This window comes from Heptranchias perlo, chromosome 9, assembly GCF_035084215.1.
Source record: "Heptranchias perlo isolate sHepPer1 chromosome 9, sHepPer1.hap1, whole genome shotgun sequence".
Classification (NCBI taxonomy): Eukaryota; Metazoa; Chordata; class Chondrichthyes; order Hexanchiformes; family Hexanchidae; genus Heptranchias; species Heptranchias perlo.
The window spans coordinates 28,309,874-28,330,015 of record NC_090333.1 but is presented as its reverse complement, the minus strand read 5'-3'; the positions used below and the strand labels follow the sequence as shown (position 1 = coordinate 28,330,015).

The 20,142-nt window shown below is 43.9% G+C and overlaps 1 protein-coding gene across 1 annotated transcript in view; it reads right to left on the bottom strand.

The window, feature by feature from the left end:
* LOC137325232 (BTB/POZ domain-containing protein 19-like) overlaps positions 1-8,708 on the bottom strand; it is a 182,818-nt gene extending 174,110 nt beyond the window's left edge. Inside the window, exons 1-2 of the mRNA XM_067990087.1 lie at positions 8,476-8,708; positions 115-340 (exon numbers count right to left, since the gene is read on the bottom strand). Of these exons, the coding sequence (XP_067846188.1) occupies positions 115-340; positions 8,476-8,567 (318 nt within the window). The 5' untranslated portion in view covers positions 8,568-8,708. The remainder of the gene's footprint in view (positions 1-114; positions 341-8,475) is intronic.
* Positions 8,709-20,142: the final 11,434 nt, after the last annotated feature.

Below are 20,142 nucleotides of genomic sequence, written 5' to 3'. Positions count from 1 at the left end.
CTCGAAATGGCTCCGGCCTTTGCACTACTGGAACGGGCAGCCAGCCGGCTCACTCTGCTGATCAACCGCCCAACTTAAAATCTACGCATCTACCCCAGAAAGCCATGTACTCACTATTTTGCTGCTCAGCTTCACACAGTTTGTGTAGAGAAACTCAACCACAGCCAAGAAGACGTCTGGCTGCACATCTGAAAGAACAAATGGAATGTCAGCTTCTTTTGCATCACATGACAGAAGTTGCTGGGCGAACATGGCGTTAAACGCCTCGCAGCGATACGCTAAGATGCAGCGGTGGGCATACACCACTTTCCTCTCCTCTCCAACAATGAATTTTACATCACTGGTTAAAAAAAGAACACAAAAAGAAAACAAATTAGCCACAATGCACACACAAAAATTAAAACTTTTTGGATCCTTATCCTGCAGAATAGAAAATCCATACGGTTAGCACAATACCATAACTGGCACTTTAATAGTCTCAATGGCTACATAGATCAGAGTGCCTCAAAGGACTGTGCTAGATCACTGTTACTATGCTTTATGTTGCTAAGTTTATAAAAGCAATTTAGCAGAAAAGAACCATAAAAGGACTACAATTCCTGGCATGCAACAGGAAAAAAGATCTCTTTGTAGGCACAACAATGACTTTCTCCCTTCTCCTGCTCTCCTGATAGTGTTGGTTCCTTGTTGGGATATAGCTCCACAGTCATCAGTTATCATATGATACCAAAGTACCCATTCTTCACATGTAAGCCTCCCCACGGACTATTGAACTGTGGAAAGTGTCTCAACCAAGCCCAATCCTAACCTCATATAAAATGCATATGCAAGTACTTCCAGCAAGGGTTGGCAAATAGTCATCGAGAATGGAATTTTTCCCTCCCTAACTCAAGGGCACTGAGCTCAATACTAAACCCTACTGTCGCTCCCGATGACAGCTAACCAAAAATAGACTTTAAAAAGTTAAAGTCTTACAGTGCAGCAGCTGCCCTACCTCGCTGGCCAACTATTGCCATGCACTTCCCAGGCTCAGTGCTGAAATGTGACGTTTCAACACGCACCTCAGCTCTCAATAAACCCCCCCTTCACCATCCTACAGCTCTGCTGGTTGGCAGTGATCTTAGTGCATTAGGGTTAGGGTTGAAATGGAACAAATAACATTGCCCTTTGTCACGATGATGCAAATGACAACACTCAAAGCATAAAATCCTGCAGGGGGCACATGACAGACAAGAGAAATAAGTTACCACCAATTGGAGCTTTAGACTATTCTTTGGACTGAGCAAAACAAGGCTGGGCTGGGGTAGTACCGCTGGATAAAGTGGCTTAATTGGAGTTTGTCTATCAGGAACAGATCAGATTAAAACATCACCTTTAACACCTTTGGGAAATGAGCTTCCACCTCTGTAATATCACCTGTCACCGCATCTGCTTCAGCCCATCTGCTGCTGAAACACTCAGCCATGCTCTTGTTACCTCTGGACTCGACTATTCCAATGCTTTCCTGGTTGGCCTCCCAATTTCCACCCTCCATAAACTTGAGCTCATCCAAAACTCTGCTGCCCATTTCCTAACTCGCAAAAAGTCCCGTTCACCCATCACCCCTGTGCTCGCTGACCTACATTGGCTCCCAGTCTGGCAACGCCTCGATTTAAAAATTCTCATCCTTGTGTTCAAATCCCTCCATGGCCTCGCCCCTCCCTATCTCTGTAACCTCCGACAGTCCTACAACCCTCCGAGATCTCTGTGTTCCTCCAACACTGGCCTCTTCCTTCGACCGACCATTGGCTGCTGTGCCTTCAGCCATTTAGGCCCTAAGTTCTGGAATCCCCTCCCCAAACCTCTTCAATTCTCTCTCCCCCTTTAAGACGCTCCTTAAAATCTACCTCTGACCAAGCTTTTGGTCACCTCTCCTAATGTCTCCTTCTTTGAATCAATGTCAATTTTTGTCTGATCACTCTCCTGTGAAGCGCCTTGGGATGTTTTATTACGATAAAGACGCTACATAAATGCAAGTTGTTGTTGTTGTTGTTGAACTCTAACAGCTCGTTTGAGTGTCTTGTTAGATGCTGCACTGCACCATTGTCAGATATGGAAAAGGTTTGGAAATGCAGCACAAAGTGGAACAAAGTCCAATTAATGCATCTGGGCTGCCATGAAACTTTTAAGATGTGAAGTCAGTTTGGGTTGATTCCAAGATTCTTATTATGGCTACTGATAGTCTCTGAGGTTGGGCCAAATGGAACTGAGATCATTAAAAGGAAAGATAAATTCCTACTCGAGAATGTGGCTAGGTATGCCAAATGTGTTTCCCAGCAACACATCAGCGAGCTTTATTGTTAGGGATGAAGAATATAAATGTTGCAAGAGCTGTTTACTTATAATGATGAGGAAATCACCGGACATAGTTATTGCACATTCAGAAATGAAGTCTGGAAGCTAATAGAAAGCTGAATCTATTTTGGATGACATGGTCATTATAAACATCCATTGACAATATGTCCTGGGCCATTCCTGGCTGCCATTTCATGTTGTCAGAAAGTACAGAACCTTATTATCCTGCACAATCCAAGCCTAGCTTCCCCCCCTACCCCATACATCCACATTGTTAACAAAATCCCTTTCTTCCACCTCAGCAGCATTGCCTGCTTCCACCCCTATTTCTTCTTTTCTGCCACCAAAACTCTAGTCAATGCCTTCATCACTACAAAGTTGAACTTTTCCAATACCCTTCTAGCTGGCCTCCCTGCACCGAACCTTCATGAGCTTCGAAACATCCAAAATCCTACAGTAGGTATCCTCACCCACACTACTTGCCAGAATTCCATCAATCCCATCCTCTACAAGCTCCCATCACCCCAATATATTAATTTCAACATTTTTCTCCTTGTTTTTAAGTTCTGCATGGCTGTTCCCCCAGACTACTTTAGTAATCTGCCCCTGCTTTATATCCATGCACAACCCCCCACTCCTCTAATATCTGACTTTTCCTCCCCTTGCCCTCACCTCCTCCGCTTCACCATTGATGACTTCTCATTCAGCCACCACAGTCCTGCTTCTCCAAAGATCTACCCAGTTCCAACTACCTTGCCACCTCTCTCCCTGCTTTCAAAAATCTCCCCAAACCTCTCCTCATCAATCAGTCCCTGTCCTAGTCTCTCCATCCCCCTCACCTTTCCCATGTCCACCAAATTGCTTTCCTCCTTATTGTAAAGTGTATCCAGATGTCGTTCAGTATAGGAGGAGCTCTATGTAAATGCAAGTTGTTGTTGATGATGGTAGTATCACACTAACTGATTAGCAACATTACTAGAAATTTATTGAGAAATAATTTGCAGTTGATTACCAGGAAATGCTGGGGTCAGAAAATAATTGTCAAATGAGAACAGATGATTCAGACATCAAGCCTTTTCCTTCTAGGATAAATACGTAATCTCTACCGTGAAGGCAACTCAATAATTTATTCACTTTCATGTCGGCAGCTAATAATCACAGGTTATCAAAAAAAAAATTCCCACCAATCACTGCTAGCAATCAACTTAAAACTTATTACAATCTGCATTATTCAATCTCTACTTGATGCATTGCACAAGTGACTTTTGAATGCTGACCAGACTGGAAACAGCATATTCGTAGAGTACCTGATCATCTATATCTATATCTATCCCTATAATCCTTCAGCCTGCCTTAACCAGATGTTCATCCAGATTTTTTTTTAAAAGGTGGTTAAATGACATAACATAAAACTGCTTTTGATAGGAAATTATTTCACAGATGTACCCCATGGAAATTCTAATTTCCAGTCTCACTTGATGCTTGCCAAATGTTGTGCTCATGTCATTTAGTTCTGGGCTATTATTAGACCGTAATATATAAAAAAGTATTATGAGCTAGGAAAGCACGGTGTATCATTTTCCAGTAAAGGTGTCCCTTCCTGCCAGATGATTCTATTACTATCTTTAAACTGGAAAGCTTAGGAATAAAAATGCAAGAGTTATGGGGCTGCATCAGTTAACATTTTGCAGCACTAGTATGATACATCACATAGTTTGCACCCACAATGCTCCACACAGTGAGTTGCCAATCTCCATCATGCTACTTTTTGAAACGGTCATTGGAGGGTCAGTCAATTTGTCTGGCTTGCACAGAACATGTAGCAGCCAATTACAAGACAGCATTTCTCTCCATTACAAAGTAACGACGCTTGAAAAGTACTTCAGTGGCTGCGAAGTGCTTTGGGATGTCCCGGGATCTCCAAAGTCGCTTTATAAACATAAATTCTTTCCTCTTTCTAGAATTGGCAGTCCTGAAAACAAGCCTTCAACCACTCTAGATAGAGGGAGATTTTAGGGAGAACAAAAAATAGAAATACTGACATAAAAAGTACAAATGACATTTTAAGGAAAATAAAGTTAATTGTGAGTATTCCTGACTGCAATATTATCAAGATTCTTATGGCATTCATACTTTACTCGTGACCTATATTATTGTAATGCCTAAATGAGTTACAGTCCTGTAATATATTGCTTGTATTATAATATGCACTGTATTATTTTACAGTAATCAACTGTTGTTCCCTTGAAAATCCTGCAGTGTCACATCACAACCATTAATCATTCAATATGGCAGCATCGTGCATCAGCAGCATGGAGAGCACTGGGTGCCAGCATCTGACTTGACAGCTATTATCTTATTAAAAAAATGTTAGGGCATATGATTTGTTGAGGTAGTAATTTGTTATTATTCCAATCTGCTCAGAGAACTTCCTCCGGGATTTTTTTGATGCAAAACTGCAGTAATCAAACAGCAAATCATGCAACGCACAGCAATTGTAGAAATCAGCTACGGCAAAAACACTTCCCTAATCATTAAACATAGAAGTGATTTCAAGGCTGCAATCTCAGAGAGTATTTCACACAGCAGTTTTAAACTGCTCAAGTTTGGGTCTTCTGGTTTATTACATCATCTGAACCCCTCCACGACTTCTGGTTTTCATTTTAGAAATTTCCAGACTCAAAAACCGGATGGTTTCAACCTTTGGTGTATCTGTGTGCTGCCAACTAAAATGACACATAGCAGTTGAATTTTGAAAGAAGCGTGTTGCAGGAACTGAAGCTGCTTGAAAATTCCCCAGTGCAGCAACATCATCCCATTAACAAGAAAGCAGCGTCTCACAGGAACTCTACTGTGTTTGCTTATTCAAAAAGTGTCAGCTAAATTTTACAAAGTTAGAACAAGAAAGAACTTGTATTTATAAATAACACCTTTTGCAAGCTCAGGGCACCCCAAAGAGTTTTACAGCCAATGAAGGACTTCTGAAGTAAAAACAGAAAATGCTGGAAATACTCAGCAAGTCAGGCAGCATCTGTGGAGAAAGAAACAGAGTTAACATTTCAGGTCGATGACCTTTCATCAGAACTGGAAGAAGTTAAAGATTTAATAGTTTTTAAGCAAGTACAGAGTCAGGGAAAGGTTGGGGGGGGAGGGGAGAGGAATGGGGGGAGAGGAATGGGGGGAGAGGAATGGGGGGAGAGGAATGGGGGGAGAGGAATGGGGGGAGAGGAATGGGGGGGGGGGGGAGAGGAATGGGGGGGGGGGGGGAGAGGAATGGGGGGGGGGGGGGAGAGGAATGGGGGGGGGGGAAGAGGAATGGGGGGGGGGGAAGAGGAATGGGGGGGGGGGAAGAGGAATGGGGGGGGGGGAAGAGGAATGGGGGGGGGGGAAGAGGAATGGGGGGGGGGAAGAGGAATGGGGGGGGGGGGGGAGAGGAATGGGGGGGGGGGGGAGAGGAATGGGGGGGGGGGGAGAGGAATGGGGGGGGGGGGGGGAGAGGAATGGGGGGGGGGGGGGAGAGGAATGGGGGGGGGGGAGAGGAATGGGGGGGGGGGGGGGGAGAGGAATGGGGGGGGGGGAGAGGAATGGGGGGGGGGGAGAGGAATGGGGGGGGGGGGAGAGGAATGGGGGGGGGGGGAGAGGAATGGGGGGGGGGGGGAGAGGAATGGGGGGGGGGGGGGGAGAGGAATGGGGGGGGGAGAGGAATGGGGGGGGGGAGAGAGGAATGGGGGGGGGGGAGAGAGGAATGGGGGGGGGGGAGAGGAATGGGGGGGGGGAAAGGAATGGGGGGGGGAAAGGAATGGGGGGGGGGGAAAGGAATGGGGGGGGGGGAGAGGAATGGGGGGGGGGGAGAGGAATGGGTGGGGGTGGGGGGGAGAGGAATGGGGGGGGGGGAGAGAGGAATGGGGGGGGGGAGAGGAATGGGGGGGGGGGGGAGGAATGGGGGGGGGGAGGAATGGGGGGGGGGGGAGAGGAATGGGGGGGGGGGGGGGGAGAGGAATGGGGGGGGGGGGGGGAGAGGAATGGGGGGGGGGGGGGGAGAGGAATGGGGGGGGGGGGGGAGAGGAATGGGGGGGGGGGGGGGGGGAGGAAAGAAAAGGGAAGGTCTGTGATAGGGTGAGGTGAGAGTGACTGCCCTTGACATCAAGGCAGCATTTGACCAAGTGTGGCATCAAGGAGCCCGAGTAAAATTGAAGTCAATGGGAATCAGGGGGAAAACTCTCCAGTGGCTGGAGTCATACCTAGCACAAAGGAAGATGGCAGTGGTTGTTGGAGTCCAATCATCTCAGCCCCAGGGCATTGCTGCAGGAGTTCCTCAGGGCCCAACCAACTTCAGCTGTTTCATCAATGACCTTCCCTCCATCATAAGGTCAGAAATGGGGATGTTCTCTGATGATTGCACAGTGTTCAGTTCCATTCGCAACCCCTCAAATTATGAGGCAGTCCGAGCCCGCATGCAGCAAGACCTGGACAACATCCAGGCTTAAGTGCCATAAGTGGCAAGTAACGTTCGCGCCAGACAAGTGCCAGGCAATGACCATCTCCAACAAGAGAGAGTCTAACCACCTCCCCTTGACATTCAACGGCATTACCATCGTTGAATCACCCACCATCAACATCCTGGGGGTCACCATTGACCAGAAACTTAACTGGACCATATAAATACTGTGGCTACAAGAGCAGGTCAGAGGCTGGGTATTTTGTGGCGAGTGACTCACCTCCTGACTCCCCAAAGCCTTTCCACAATCTATAAGGCACAAGTCAGGAGTGTGATGGAATACTCTCCACTTGCCTGGACGAGTGCAGCTCCAACAACACTCAAGAAGCTCGACACCATCCAGGACAAAGCAGCTCGCTTGATTGGCACCCCATCCACCACCCTAAACATTCACTCCCTTCACCACTGGCGCACTGTGGCTGCAGTGTGCACCATCCACAGGATGCACTGCAGCAACTCGCCAAGGCTTCTTCGACAGCACCTCCCAAACCCGCGACCTCTACCACCTAGAAGGACAAGAGCAGCAGGCACATGGGAACAACACAACCTGCACGTTCCCCTCCAAGTCACACACCATCCCGACTTGGAAATATATCGCCGTTCCTTCATCGTTGCTGGGTCAAAATCCTGGAACTCCCTTCCTAACAGCACTGTGGGAGAACCTTCACCAGATGGACTGCAGCGGTTCAAGAAGGCGGCTCACCACCACCTTCTCAAGGGCAATAAATGCTGGCCTCGCCAGCGACGCCCACATGCCATGAACGAATTTTTAAAAAAGGGTGGAGGGCAGGAGTGATTAAATGACAAAAGGGATGATGGTGCAAGGCAAGGAGGGTGGTAATGGAACAAGTAAAGAAACAAAAGATGGTTCGAGAGGAGCTGTAAATGGCAACATTAGAACCATTACCAGCACTGATGTCTGAAAAAATGGGAGCAGTGGTTATGATCTGATGTTATTGAAACCAATGTTGAGTCCTAATCGAAAGATGAGGTGCTGTTCCTCGAGCTTCCATTGATCTTCACTCCCACTCTGACCTCGACCTCTTACGCTGTTCCAATGAAGCTTTCCTCTGCTCCGCCCCACCTCTGCCTGACTCTGTACTTGCTTATGAAATGTTAAATCTTTAACTTCTTCCAGTTCTGACGAAAGGTCATCGACCTGAAACGTTAACTCTGTTTCTTTCTTCACAGATGCTGCCGGACTTGCTGAGTATTTCGAGCATCCGCAGTGTTTTTTAACTTTTGATTAAATACTTTTGAAGTGTAGTCACCGTTGTAAAGTAGGAAAAGGTGACTTTTGTGTTAAGGCTATTCTTAATTTGTAAGCAGTTTATTATAATTAGTATTCAGAATTGTTTATAAAGTGTATCTGAAGTTGAATTAAATTATTATAGACAAACTCTCTTCCCCCACCCACCCCCCCAAACTGATTCTAACTGAGGTGGAGCCTTTCGTGGTCATTTTAAAAACATATCCCCCAAGATTATTACTTTTAATCCATAAACTGATTACTATTATTATTAATAAATAAATAAATACAGACGGTTCATGGAAACCCGGGACTCGGGCTGCGGTTGGTCGGTCTGAGGCCCACGCTCCCCTTCTAAGCCCCGGCGTTTCCTGCTTTCCGCGGCCGCTCTCACCTGAACTCCGGCGCGTTGATCATTCTCCTCATGTCGGCGGCGAAGGAGGTGAAGTTTCCCCGCACACAAGCCGAGTGAGGAGGGTCGGACATGTCTCTGAGCGGAGAGGCTGTGGTCCCAGGGGCGAGACACCTGCACAGGAAACCCCAGCCAAGGAACAACCTGAACACCAGACAGGGAGAGAAAGAAATGGAGGGAAGGGAAAAAAGGAGAGGGAGAGGGGGGAGGGGGGAAATGAGATAACAGAAGAAAAAGAAAGCAAGAGGAGGAAATGGAAAAAGAAAGAAAACAGGAGCAAGCAAAATGCATCATGGAAAAAAAAAATAAAGAGAGGGAGAAAATGCATTCATGTGAGGAAAGCAACATTAAAACAGTGTGAGAGAAAACAAGGGGGGGGGGGAACACTTTTGTCAAGAATACACACTGCAAATATTTTTTCTTTTATTGCTGCATTTACCATGGCTCATGAAGAGACCACAATGAGGAATGTGCTTTTCCCAAGACGTGGTGAGCCCGATGCACTTGGGGTGTGCTGAAATCTGCAATGCCCCCAGATGCAGGATACTCGACTGCATAATCTGTGGTAGTGGGGGAACTGTGTTTCTGCTTTCCCCCCTTTTATGACAAAACCATGGTTGATTTACATCATTAAGGGATAGTGCAGCATCCAGACATCATCAAAATCTACTTCATTTATTTTAACTTGCTGCACCCATTGCAATACACAGTACCACCTTACTAACCGCGCACCCTGGAAGGATTTATGGCACAATAAAAGTCACAAAGCAAATTTGCTTGTCCATGTCCAGTTGCCCCTGAAGAGGGAACTTGCGATGTCGGTACATAGGAGCAGGAGTAGGCCATTCAGCACCTTGTGCCTGCTCCGCCATTTGTAAGATCATGGCTGATCTGTGATCTAACTCCACATACCTGCCTTTGGCCCATATCCCTTAATACCTTTGGTTGCCAAAAAGCTATCTATCTCACATTTAAATTTAGCAATTGAGCTAGTATCAATTGCCATTTGCAGAGAGAGTTCCAAACTTCTACCAACCTTTGTGTGTAGAAATGTTTTCTAATCTCGCTCCTGAAAGGTCTGGCTCTAATTTTTAGACTGTGCCCCCTACTCCGAAAATCCCCAACCAGCGGAAACAGTTTCTCTCTATCCACCCTATCCGTTCCCCTTAATATCTTATAAACTTCGAGCAGATCACCCCTTAACCTTCGAAACTCTAGAGAATACAACCCCAATTTGTGTAATCTCTTCTCGTAACTTAACACTTGAAGTCCAGATATCATTCCAGTAAACCTACGCTGCACTCCCTCCAAGGCCAATGTGTCCTTCCGAAGGTGCGGTGCCCAGAACTGCTCACAGTACTCCAGGGGAACCAGTGGACGTAGTGTATTTAGACTTCCAGAAGGCATTCGACAAGGTGCCACATAAAAGATTATTACTTAAGATAAAAAATCACGGGATTGGGGGTAATATTCTGGCATGGGTGGAGGATTGGTTATCAAACAGGAAGCAGAGAGTTGGGATAAATGGTTCATTTTCGGACTGGCAACCAGTAACCAGTGGTGTTCCACAGGGGTCGGTGCTGGGTCCCCAACTCTTTACAATCTATATTAACGATTTGGAGGAGGGGACCGAGTGCAACATATCAAAATTTGCAGATGATACAAAGATGGGAGGGAAAGTAGAGAGTGAGGAGGACATAAAAAACCTGCAAGGGGATATAGACAGGCTGGGTGAGTGGGCGGAGATTTGGCAGATGCAATATAATATTGGAAAATGTGAGGTTATGCACTTTGGCAGGAAAAATCAGAGAGCAAGTTATTTTCTTAATGGCGAGAGACTGGAAAGTACTGCAGTACAAAGGGATCTGGGGGTCCTAGTGCAAGAAAATCAAAAAGTTGGTATGCAGGTGCAGCAGGTGATCAAGAAAGCCAACGGAATGTTGGCTTTTATTGCTAGGGGGATAGAATATAAAAACAAGGAGGTATTGCTGCAGTTATATAAGGTATTGGTGAGACCGCACCTGGAATACTGCATACAGTTTTGGTCTCCATACTTAAGAAAAGACATACTTGCTCTCGAGGCAGTACAAAGAAGGTTCACTCGGTTAATCCCGGGGATGAGGGGGCGGACATATGAGGAGAGGTTGAGTAGATTGGGACTCTACTCATTGGAGTTCAGAAGAATGAGAGGCGATCTTATTGAAACATATAAGATTGTGAAGGGTCTTGATCGGGTGGATGCAGTAAGGATGTTCCCAAAGATGGGTGAAACTAGAACTAGGGGGCATAATCTTAGAATAAGGGGCTGCTCTTTCAAAACTGAGATGAGGAGAAACTTCTTCACTCAGGGGGTGGTAGGTCTGTGGAATTTGCTGCCCCAGGAAGCTGTGGAAGCTACATCATTAGATAAATTTAAAACAGAAATAGACAGTTTCCTAGAAGTAAAGGGAATTAGGGGTTATGGGGAGCGGGCAGGAAATTGGACATGAAGCTGAGTTCGGATCGGTCAATGCCCTGTGGGTGGCGGAGAGGGCCCAGGGGCTATGTGGCCGGGTCCTGCTCCGACTTGTGTTCTTTAGATTTGTGGTTGGGATCAGATCAGCCATGATCTTATTGAATGGCGGAGCAGGCTCGAGGGGCCGATTGGCCTACTCCTGCTCCAATTTCTTATGTTCTTATGTTCTTATGTTCTAACCAGGGTTTTGTATAGCTGCAGCATAACTTCTGCCTCCTTGTACTCTAGTCCTCTAGATATAAAGGCCAGCATTCCATTAGCCTTATTGATTATTTTCTGCACCTGTTCATGACACTTCAATGATTTATGTACCTGTACCCCCTAAGTCCCTTTGGACATCCACTGTTTTTAACTTTTTACCATTGAGAAAGTACCCTGTTCTATCCTTTTTTGATCCAAAGTGGATGACCTCACATTTGTCTACATTGAATTCCATTTGCCACAGTTTTGCCCATTCACCTAATTTATCAATATCGCTTTGTAATTTTATGTTTTCATCTCCACTGCTTACAATGCCACCAATCTTTGTGTCATCGGCAAACTTAGATATGAGACTTTCTATGCCTTCATCTAAGTCATTAATAAATATTGTGAATAATTGAGGCCCCAAGACAGATCCCTGTGGGACTCCATTAGTCACATCCTGCTAATGTGAGTACCTACCCATTATCCCTACTCTCTGTCGCCTTTCGCTCAGCCAACTTCCTAACCAAGTCAGTACTTTTCCCTCGATTCCATGGGCTTCTATCTTAGCTAACAGTCTCTTATGTGGGACCTTATCAAATGCCTTCTGGAAGTCCATATAAATAACATCCATTGACATTCCCCTGTCCACTACTTTAGTTACCTCTTCAAAAAATTCAATCAGGTTTGTCAGGCATGACCTACCTTTCACAAATCCATGCTGGCTCTCTCTGGTTAACTGAAAATTCTCGAGGTGTTCAGTCACCCTATCCTTAATTATAGACTCCAGCATTTTCCCCACAACAGATGTTAGGCTAACTGGTCTATAATTCCCTGGTTTCCCTCCCTCTCCTTTCTTAAAAAGCGGAGTGACATGTGCAATTTTCCAATCTAGAGGGACAGTTCCTGAATCTAGAGAACTTTGAAAGATTATAGTTAGGGCATCTGCAATGTGCTCACCTACTTCCTTTAAAACCCTGGGATGGAAACCATCTGGTCCTGGGGATTTGTCACTCTTTAGTGCTATTATTTTCTTCATTACTGTTGCTTTACTTATGTTAATTTTATCGAGTCCCTGTCCCCGATTCAATATTAGTTTTCTTGGGATTTCCAGCATGCTATCCTCTTTTTCTACTGTAAATACTGACGCAAAGTAATTGTTCAACATGTCCGCCATTTCCCCATTGTCAATGACAATATCCCCACTTTCAGTTTTTAAGGGGCCAACACTGCTCCTGACCACCCTCTTTTTCCTAATATAACTATAAAAGTTCTTCGTATTGGTTTTGATATCCCTTGCAAGTTTCTTTTCATACTCCCTTTTTGTAGCTCTTACTATCTGTTTTGTGACCCTTTGTTGATCTTTGTATCTTTCCCATTCGCCAGGATCTGTGCCATTTTTTGCCTTTTTGTATGCCCTTTCCTTATGTCTTATACTGTCCCTTACCTCTTTAGTTGTCCATGGCTTTTTTTTTGGCAAGTAGAGTTCTTGCCCCTCAGGGATATAAACCGATTCTGTATCACTCGGGTACGCTCGGGGTCTTCCATAACTGGTGGGCACCGCAGGGTATAGGGTGTCTAATTAACATAGATAATAATGTTATGATTTGGCATTATACGTTTATTTTAGTTAATTGGACTTTATGTTTAAATTATTATGTTAGTGGTGCCTCCTCAGCTGAGGGGCCATTTGTCGAGCTGTTTTTCTGGGGCAACCCAGTGTCACCTGTACTGGTCCGTCAAAAATACGCATGCTTCAGATGCCTAATGACACTGGAAACCCAGAGCCGCTGCTATTGGTCCAATTAAAATAGGCAAACCAATTTGAAAATATCACTTCAACTTTTCCCCCATTCTCCCAAAGGCAATGACCCAAGCTGGGTATCATTTCTCAGGCAATTGCACTCACCTATATCTCACCCAGATGGCCATTATTCTTGTGTAATCCTAAACAGTAAATCTGTGGAAGCAGTTCTCACCCAACCTGCACTTTCTAACAGCAGTCAGGAAAATTAGTGATCTAGAACAGGAACCTTACCTTGTTACTCTTCTCTCCAGCAAAGAGTTGCTGAGCCCAATTGTAGTACTCCACTGCTGTCTGAACTGAGACTAATTAATTTGGTACAGATTGGAATTAAATATCCTGGACCTTCCTGGTCTTAGTGGCTCAGTACCACACCATCCAGTTCATTTAACCATTGAGCTGTCAGAGGAGCCTAAAAATCATTTTTTTTCTTCTAAATTATTCAAAATTGTTTGTCTTGGGAAGTGCCAGCTGTGGCTCAGTGGTAGCACTCTCTGAGTCAGAAGATTGTGGGTCCAAGCCCCACTTCAGGACTTGAGCACATAATCTAGGCTGACACTTCAGTGCAGTACTGGGGGAGTGCTGCACTGTCGTAGGTACCATCTTTCGGATAAGATGCTAAACATGTCTGCCCGCTCAGGTGTATGTAAAAGATACTATGGCACTATTCGAAGAAAAGCAGGGGAATTCTGCTGGTGTCCCGGCTAACATTTATCCCTCAACCAACACTACTGAAACTGTTTAACTGGTCATTTAGCTCATTACTGTTTGTGGGACCTTGCTGTGTGCAAATTGGCTGCCACATTTCCCTACATTACAACAGTGATTACATTTCAGAAGGACTTCATTGGCTATGAAGCCCTTTGGGGTGCCCTGAGGTTGTGAAACGTGCTTATAAATGCACTTACTTTCTTCTAATGGCCACATCTGCACTATATCGTGCAAGATTTTTCTCTTTCCAATGTGTTTCTCTGAAATTCCATCTTGACAATCCATGGGGTATGGGTTAGTACTCTGATTGTTGGTTTGACACCGAACCCTAAGTGCTATCCTTTAAAAGGATCCTCTGAATGATAGGGACTCCAGAAGCTTGGCAACAGTCTAAAATGATATCTGAAATCTAAAGAAGAATAAAAGTAATTTTTCAAATTATTCAGTGCAAGTACATAAGAAACAATTGACATTGTCAACTCAGTTCATTGCAACGTGATTTATTTTAAAATTTGTTATATGTTGTTTATAACTACAACTATTTGATATCCATATTCTTTGTATTTTTATATGGCATTTGTCCTAAATTTGACAATGATGTGTAGTAAGATTAATTGTACAAACTGTTGCTCTGTATGAAGAAAGGAGATTGTAGTTATTTACTTTTTCTGTTTATCAGATGCTTGAAGTAAACCGTATATTCTGCCACTTTTATGTCCAGTACCTTTTTTTCTCCTTCACAGCAAATCACATACTGGGACGTTGCAACATGAAAACTGTTTTTCTTTTTATGTAGAAGTTGCGGAAGTTTTGGAAAATCTTCCCACATGCAGTGCTTTTTTATTTTGGAGGACATTCACTAACATAGGGTCCAAGCAAATTTGATAATTAGGAATTGATATGTTACAAGCACTAACATTTCCTTACTGTACATAATTTCCACTGTAGGAATGTAAAATCATCCCAAAAGTTTTGATGTGGAGATGCCGGTGATGGACTGGGGTTGACAATTGTAAACAATTTTACAACACCAAGTTATAGTCCAGCAATTTTATTTTAAATTCACAAGCTTTCGGAGGCTTCCTCCTTCGTCAGGTGAACGATTTCACATCGTTCACCTGACGAAGGAGGAAGCCTCCGAAAGCTCCCAAAAGTTTTGTTAGAAGCATCATAAAAACCAGCAACTTTACTGAAACTTTCTTGTGTGAATTATACACCAAAATGCATCTGTAAAGTATGGACAGTGATTGTACATAGGAAATGCTTTGATATTTATAAAGAAAACTGCCCATCTTACACACTTAAGTATTGTGGTGTTACTGAAAACCTGGTCCAAGCTGGACTATTTTGCGTAGGTGTTATTAGGCTTTTGTAATATCCAGGACCAGCTTGTTACTTAATTTGCTTGGATCCATTCCCTAGTAATTGGTTTCAATGGTGTATTTGGTACATTAGTAGAAACATCTAAAACCACATTGAACCCACATGGAAAATAAGATTGTGTAGACATATCTTTACACCTGGGGGAAAGTTTCCTCAGCTCACTCTTTGTAGAAAAATTGCAAATAAAATCTTTAAACTTGTTTATGATATAAACACACATAGTGGACAGAGGGAATCTTTTCCCCAAGTTTGCTATTTTCAAAATGGATTGTTAGACTCCATTAACAATTACTGAAACTCAAAAAATAGACTCCATTTTTTCTTGCTCCTCTCTGCTTATCTTACTGCATATCTTCTCTTATGCATCATCAATGAGGGGGCTAATGGGTTTAATGTAGTGTCTAGCGGCTGTGTAACTGCTTTATTGCTTCAAAGATAATGCAGCTGTCAAATTGCACAATACTTTATTCCTCCAAGTATTGTATGACTCATCTAATAAAAATATTTTTTAAAATATGTACTTTTATCTCACCCCAATGAAACTTAGCATTTATGCACTTCAATGAGTCCCAGGAATTCTAATAAATTCAGGTGAAAATGCATCTGGACCTGCATTAGAATAAGATCACAAATATTATTTAGAGCTACTGAATAAAATGAGCACCGTGAGACACTGTGATACACAGAAATGTCAGTGTCCAAAGAACACAATTCCATCACCTGTAGATCCTTCATACAGAAGATACCACGGCGTTGGGATGTTCAGTCGTTAAATACACTGTTCAGTTTGGAACTGAGCCACACTGCGTACTGCGTACAGTTTTGGTCTCCTTATCTAAGGAAGGATATACTTGCCTTGGAGGCGGTGCAATGAGGGTTCACTAGATTAATTCCTGGGATGAGAGAGTTGCCCTATGAAGAGAGGTTGAGTAGAATGGGCCTATACTCTCCGGAGTTTAGAAGAATGACAGGTGATCTCATTGAAACTTATAAGATTATGAGGGGGCTTGACAGAGTAGATGCTGAGAGATTGTTTCCCCTGGCTAGAGAGCCTAGAACTAGGGGGCATAGTTGCAGGATAAGGGGGCAGCCATTTAAGATTGAGATGAGGAGGAATTTCTTCACACAAAGGGTTGTGAATCTTTGGAATTCTCTACCCCAGAGGGCTGTGGATGCTGAGTCATTGAATATATTCAAGGCTGAGATGGATAGATTTTTGGACTCAAGGGGAATCAAGGGATATGGGTATCGAGCGGGAAAGTGGAGTTGAGGTCGAAGATCAGTCATGATCTGATTGAATGGCGGAACAAGCTCAAGGGTCCATATGGCCTACTCCTGCTCCTATTTCTTATGTTCTTATGTTCACACAAACAAGGAAAAGCCTAGGTCTGTGTTGAGTTACCTGGTCTCAGCAGATACAACAGTAGTGGTGTAACACTTGGCTTTAATGTCACTGGGCTCATTCCTTATTGATCTTCAATAACTCCTCCCAGAAAGTAAATCTGCGTGGAGACTGGTTAAGGATAGGATTGGACTTGACTGTTATAGTGGATAGATAGCCTGCCAACACTCACTAATTAAGCTGACATATGAATGGCCATTTCAGTGAGGTATTGCATCCACAATTCCCAAAAGAGTGCGTTCTTGAACTTTGGGAACATATGTGGCAGAGGCCAAGTACTTCTGCATAGGCAGAAAGCAAAATTAGAGGGCTAACTGCTCCACCAGAAGCCAGTTTTACTACAGCATTAATGGACATCTGGGGAAAGTTCTCCTGCCTGCCCTGATGGCGGGGGAAGATACATGGACAAATTTAAGAACAATTAAAAATGAGAAAAAATTAAATTACAACTAAAAATGTTACAGCATTTATTTAAAAATTAACTGCAGATATAGGTATGTGGAAACAGAGCCAGCTTAGTTTTTAGACCGCCCCAAAACTGCCAGGGACTAACAAATACTAATGACTTGAAAGTTTTGAAAAGCGTAAGGGGGCTGATGTCAAACATGCTAAAGGCATTGAGATAAAATTTATACCCAATAGGACTTGGACTTTGACAAAAGTTAATATTGTTCGAGAAAATTGTCACAGGGCTGAAGCTGTCACCTTGGAGACGTGTATGGGTGGCAAGCTTCCCAGACCTGTGCTGCCCCAATAGTTTGAGACTGCTTTCCTTCATGTAGTGCAGTGGTGCAATAAGCCTTTCAATCAATGGTCAATCGTTTATCAGGTGGTGAATGCACTGGGAGAATGATTAAGCCTTTTTTTTCCAATTGCAGTCATTTTAGGAGGCTCAAAGAGAGCTGATAACATCCCCATGGAAGTGTAAAACATATTACTATAAACCAAAGTTTACATCAGGACAAATCAATTTTTAAAACTGCTTCTAAGTTGGTCACTGCAGCAAGTACGGTTTTGGAGAAGTCTTAATTCTTTTTTAACTTGGACTACAGAAAATTATCAGAGATTTGTTTCCTTCACTGTCTTTCTAGGGTAAGATTGTTTAACTTCTTGCTGGTAAAAGTTTCTTTCAAAACAGTTTTACAGTGGTTAAAATCAGCTAGATAATGCACTGTATTTAATTCTTACCCAATTCTATTTTTTTTTATTACAAATTTCCCCTCGAGTGAAGAGTGGATGAAAAAATCATATAGTCTCAAAAATTTGTTGAAAAGGCATTATCTTGGAATCAGTGCAAGAAAAATGCATTGCTTTTGTTGAATAATACTATTGTTATTTGCTTTGCAGTTTTGTTTTGTTGAAACACAGGTTGATATTGCATCAAGGCAATGCAACATTCAAGCTTTGTGTAGATATTTACACATGCATGCCAATGAACATTAATACTGCATGATCCTCAATTTGTAACTTTTAGCATAGCGTGGAGGTACAATGCACTGTGTTACTCTCCGTAATTCAGCAAGTGCCAGGCTCAAGACCTCAGCTGTACTGTTAGAAAATGAAGTGAGTCCAGGCATTTTGCCACATGGAGGTTTGGAAAATATTAGATCAAATCATTCTTGGTGGTGATGCATTTTACAGTGAGCAGCTTAGATCAAGAGTAATCACTGGCAAAAGCCTGAGGGGTAGATAATCTGCCTAGCAGTGGGAATAGTACATACTATGTCAAGCTCTTGGCTCAATTAATAGCCTCTGACGCCAAAGGGTTGTAGGTTCAAATCCCTGTCCAGAATTTGAGCATATAATCTAGGTTGATGTCTTAGTAGAGTGCTGAGGGGTGATGTCTTTTGGGTAGGACATTAAACTGAATCTCCATTTGTCTGTTTGGATAGATGCAAAAGATCTCATGACATTATTTAAAGAAGAGGAGGGAGTACTCCCTGGCTAATATTCCACCTTCAACCAAAACCATCAAAGCAGTTTTACTAATAATGCATCTCACTTGCTGTGTGCAAACAGACTGTCATATTTTCCTATATAACAACAGTAAATGCATTTCAAAAGTAATTCATTGCATATTGGGACTAAGGTGGCTCACGTCTTGGGGCAGCTGAGTTTTGGGATGACTGCTGCAGGCTGCACCTCTACTGCAACTGCCTGGGTAACCTGGGCTTGCCTCCAATTACATCTGAAGGGCTCGAGGGGGTGGGAGTTCATACATGTGATCATGAGGAGCCATAGAATCTTGTATGTGGACTCCTTCCATGCTATTGATATTGAGCCCTTGATCTGACTGCCCACTGATCAGCAGAAGGGTAGATCTAATAGTTGTAGTGAGATGCTGAAAAACTATGCAGGTGGGGCTTTAAAGGTCTTGCAAGCTATTCGCCAGTGTTCTCTCTACACAATCTCCCAAGGCTTGAGGATCAGTAATCACTGCCTCCACATTGGAGGCAGTGACTGGTATGCAGGCCCTCCAATGTCTCTGTCTGCAACTCAATCTGCTATGTGCCTTCCCAGGAGCTGGAGTGCTTCTTCTCCTTATGGGATGGAACTGAGGTCGGAAGAGGGGAGAGACAACCACTTGCAGCCTGAGATTCCCAGGCTTTCCTTTATGGGCGACCTTCTTTAGTCAGAAAAAAAACGATTGAAAGCCATGTGAGTTGCATGCAAGGCTGGACAATGCCTGCTATCAGAAGTTACATTGAGTTACATCGAAACTACAGCACAGAAACAGGCCATTCGGCCCAACTGGTCTATGCCAACGTTTATGCTCCATATGAGCCTCCTCCCTCCCTACTTCATCTAACCCTATCAGGATACCCTTCTATACCTTTCTCCCTCATGTGCTTATCTAGCTTCCCCTTAACTGCATTTAAGAAACAGAAGGAATGACAGGTGCTGCAAGCGAGCAATGACAGGTGAGGTGAGGAATGGTAGTGTATGCCTGCATAGGGCACTGTGAAAGAAAGTCTGCTTGCAGGTTGCATTTGGTAGAGTGATGGTACCAGGGGCCACTGGTGCATACTATAGCCCATGACCACTGTGAGGTTAAGGTGTGTGGGACTGCTACAATATAATTAAAATTTATTCAAGAAAATAGGAAGTAGAGTTATCTTACCTGGCTGTCCTGTTCAGATTGTTGAACTTCTTCCTGCACTACATCTCTTGGAGGTAGCGATGTGGCACTGACAGACTTCTTGCCACCCACCCCAAACAAACCATTTTCCTCTGCTGTGTCTCACTCAGGAGAACATCCAGGTCAGCTTCAGAAAAATTGGTTGCCCGAAGTTAGCCTGCTGCCCTTTCTGCCCTGCTTTCAATGTAGTTTGCGCATCCTGCCTAATTACTGCTGTTGCCTCTTTAAACAGCAAGACGTATAGCCTGCTGCTGCACCACTTCTCTACACCCTCACCTTGAGCTTTTCTTCCCCTTCCCCCACATCTAGTTTCCTTGGCAGGAAGGAGTTGCACTCCTTGTCTGCCTCCCCACAAATTTTCCTTCCACTCTTGGTGTAAACTCAGGCATGGCAGGGGCTTGTAAGGGGGAAAGCTGGTCTTGGGCAGTAGTGCAAAATGGGCGATCATGAATTGGCATCCTGTTTTACACTCCTCCTGATGGAAAAGAAAAATCGGGCAGAGTGTAAAACGG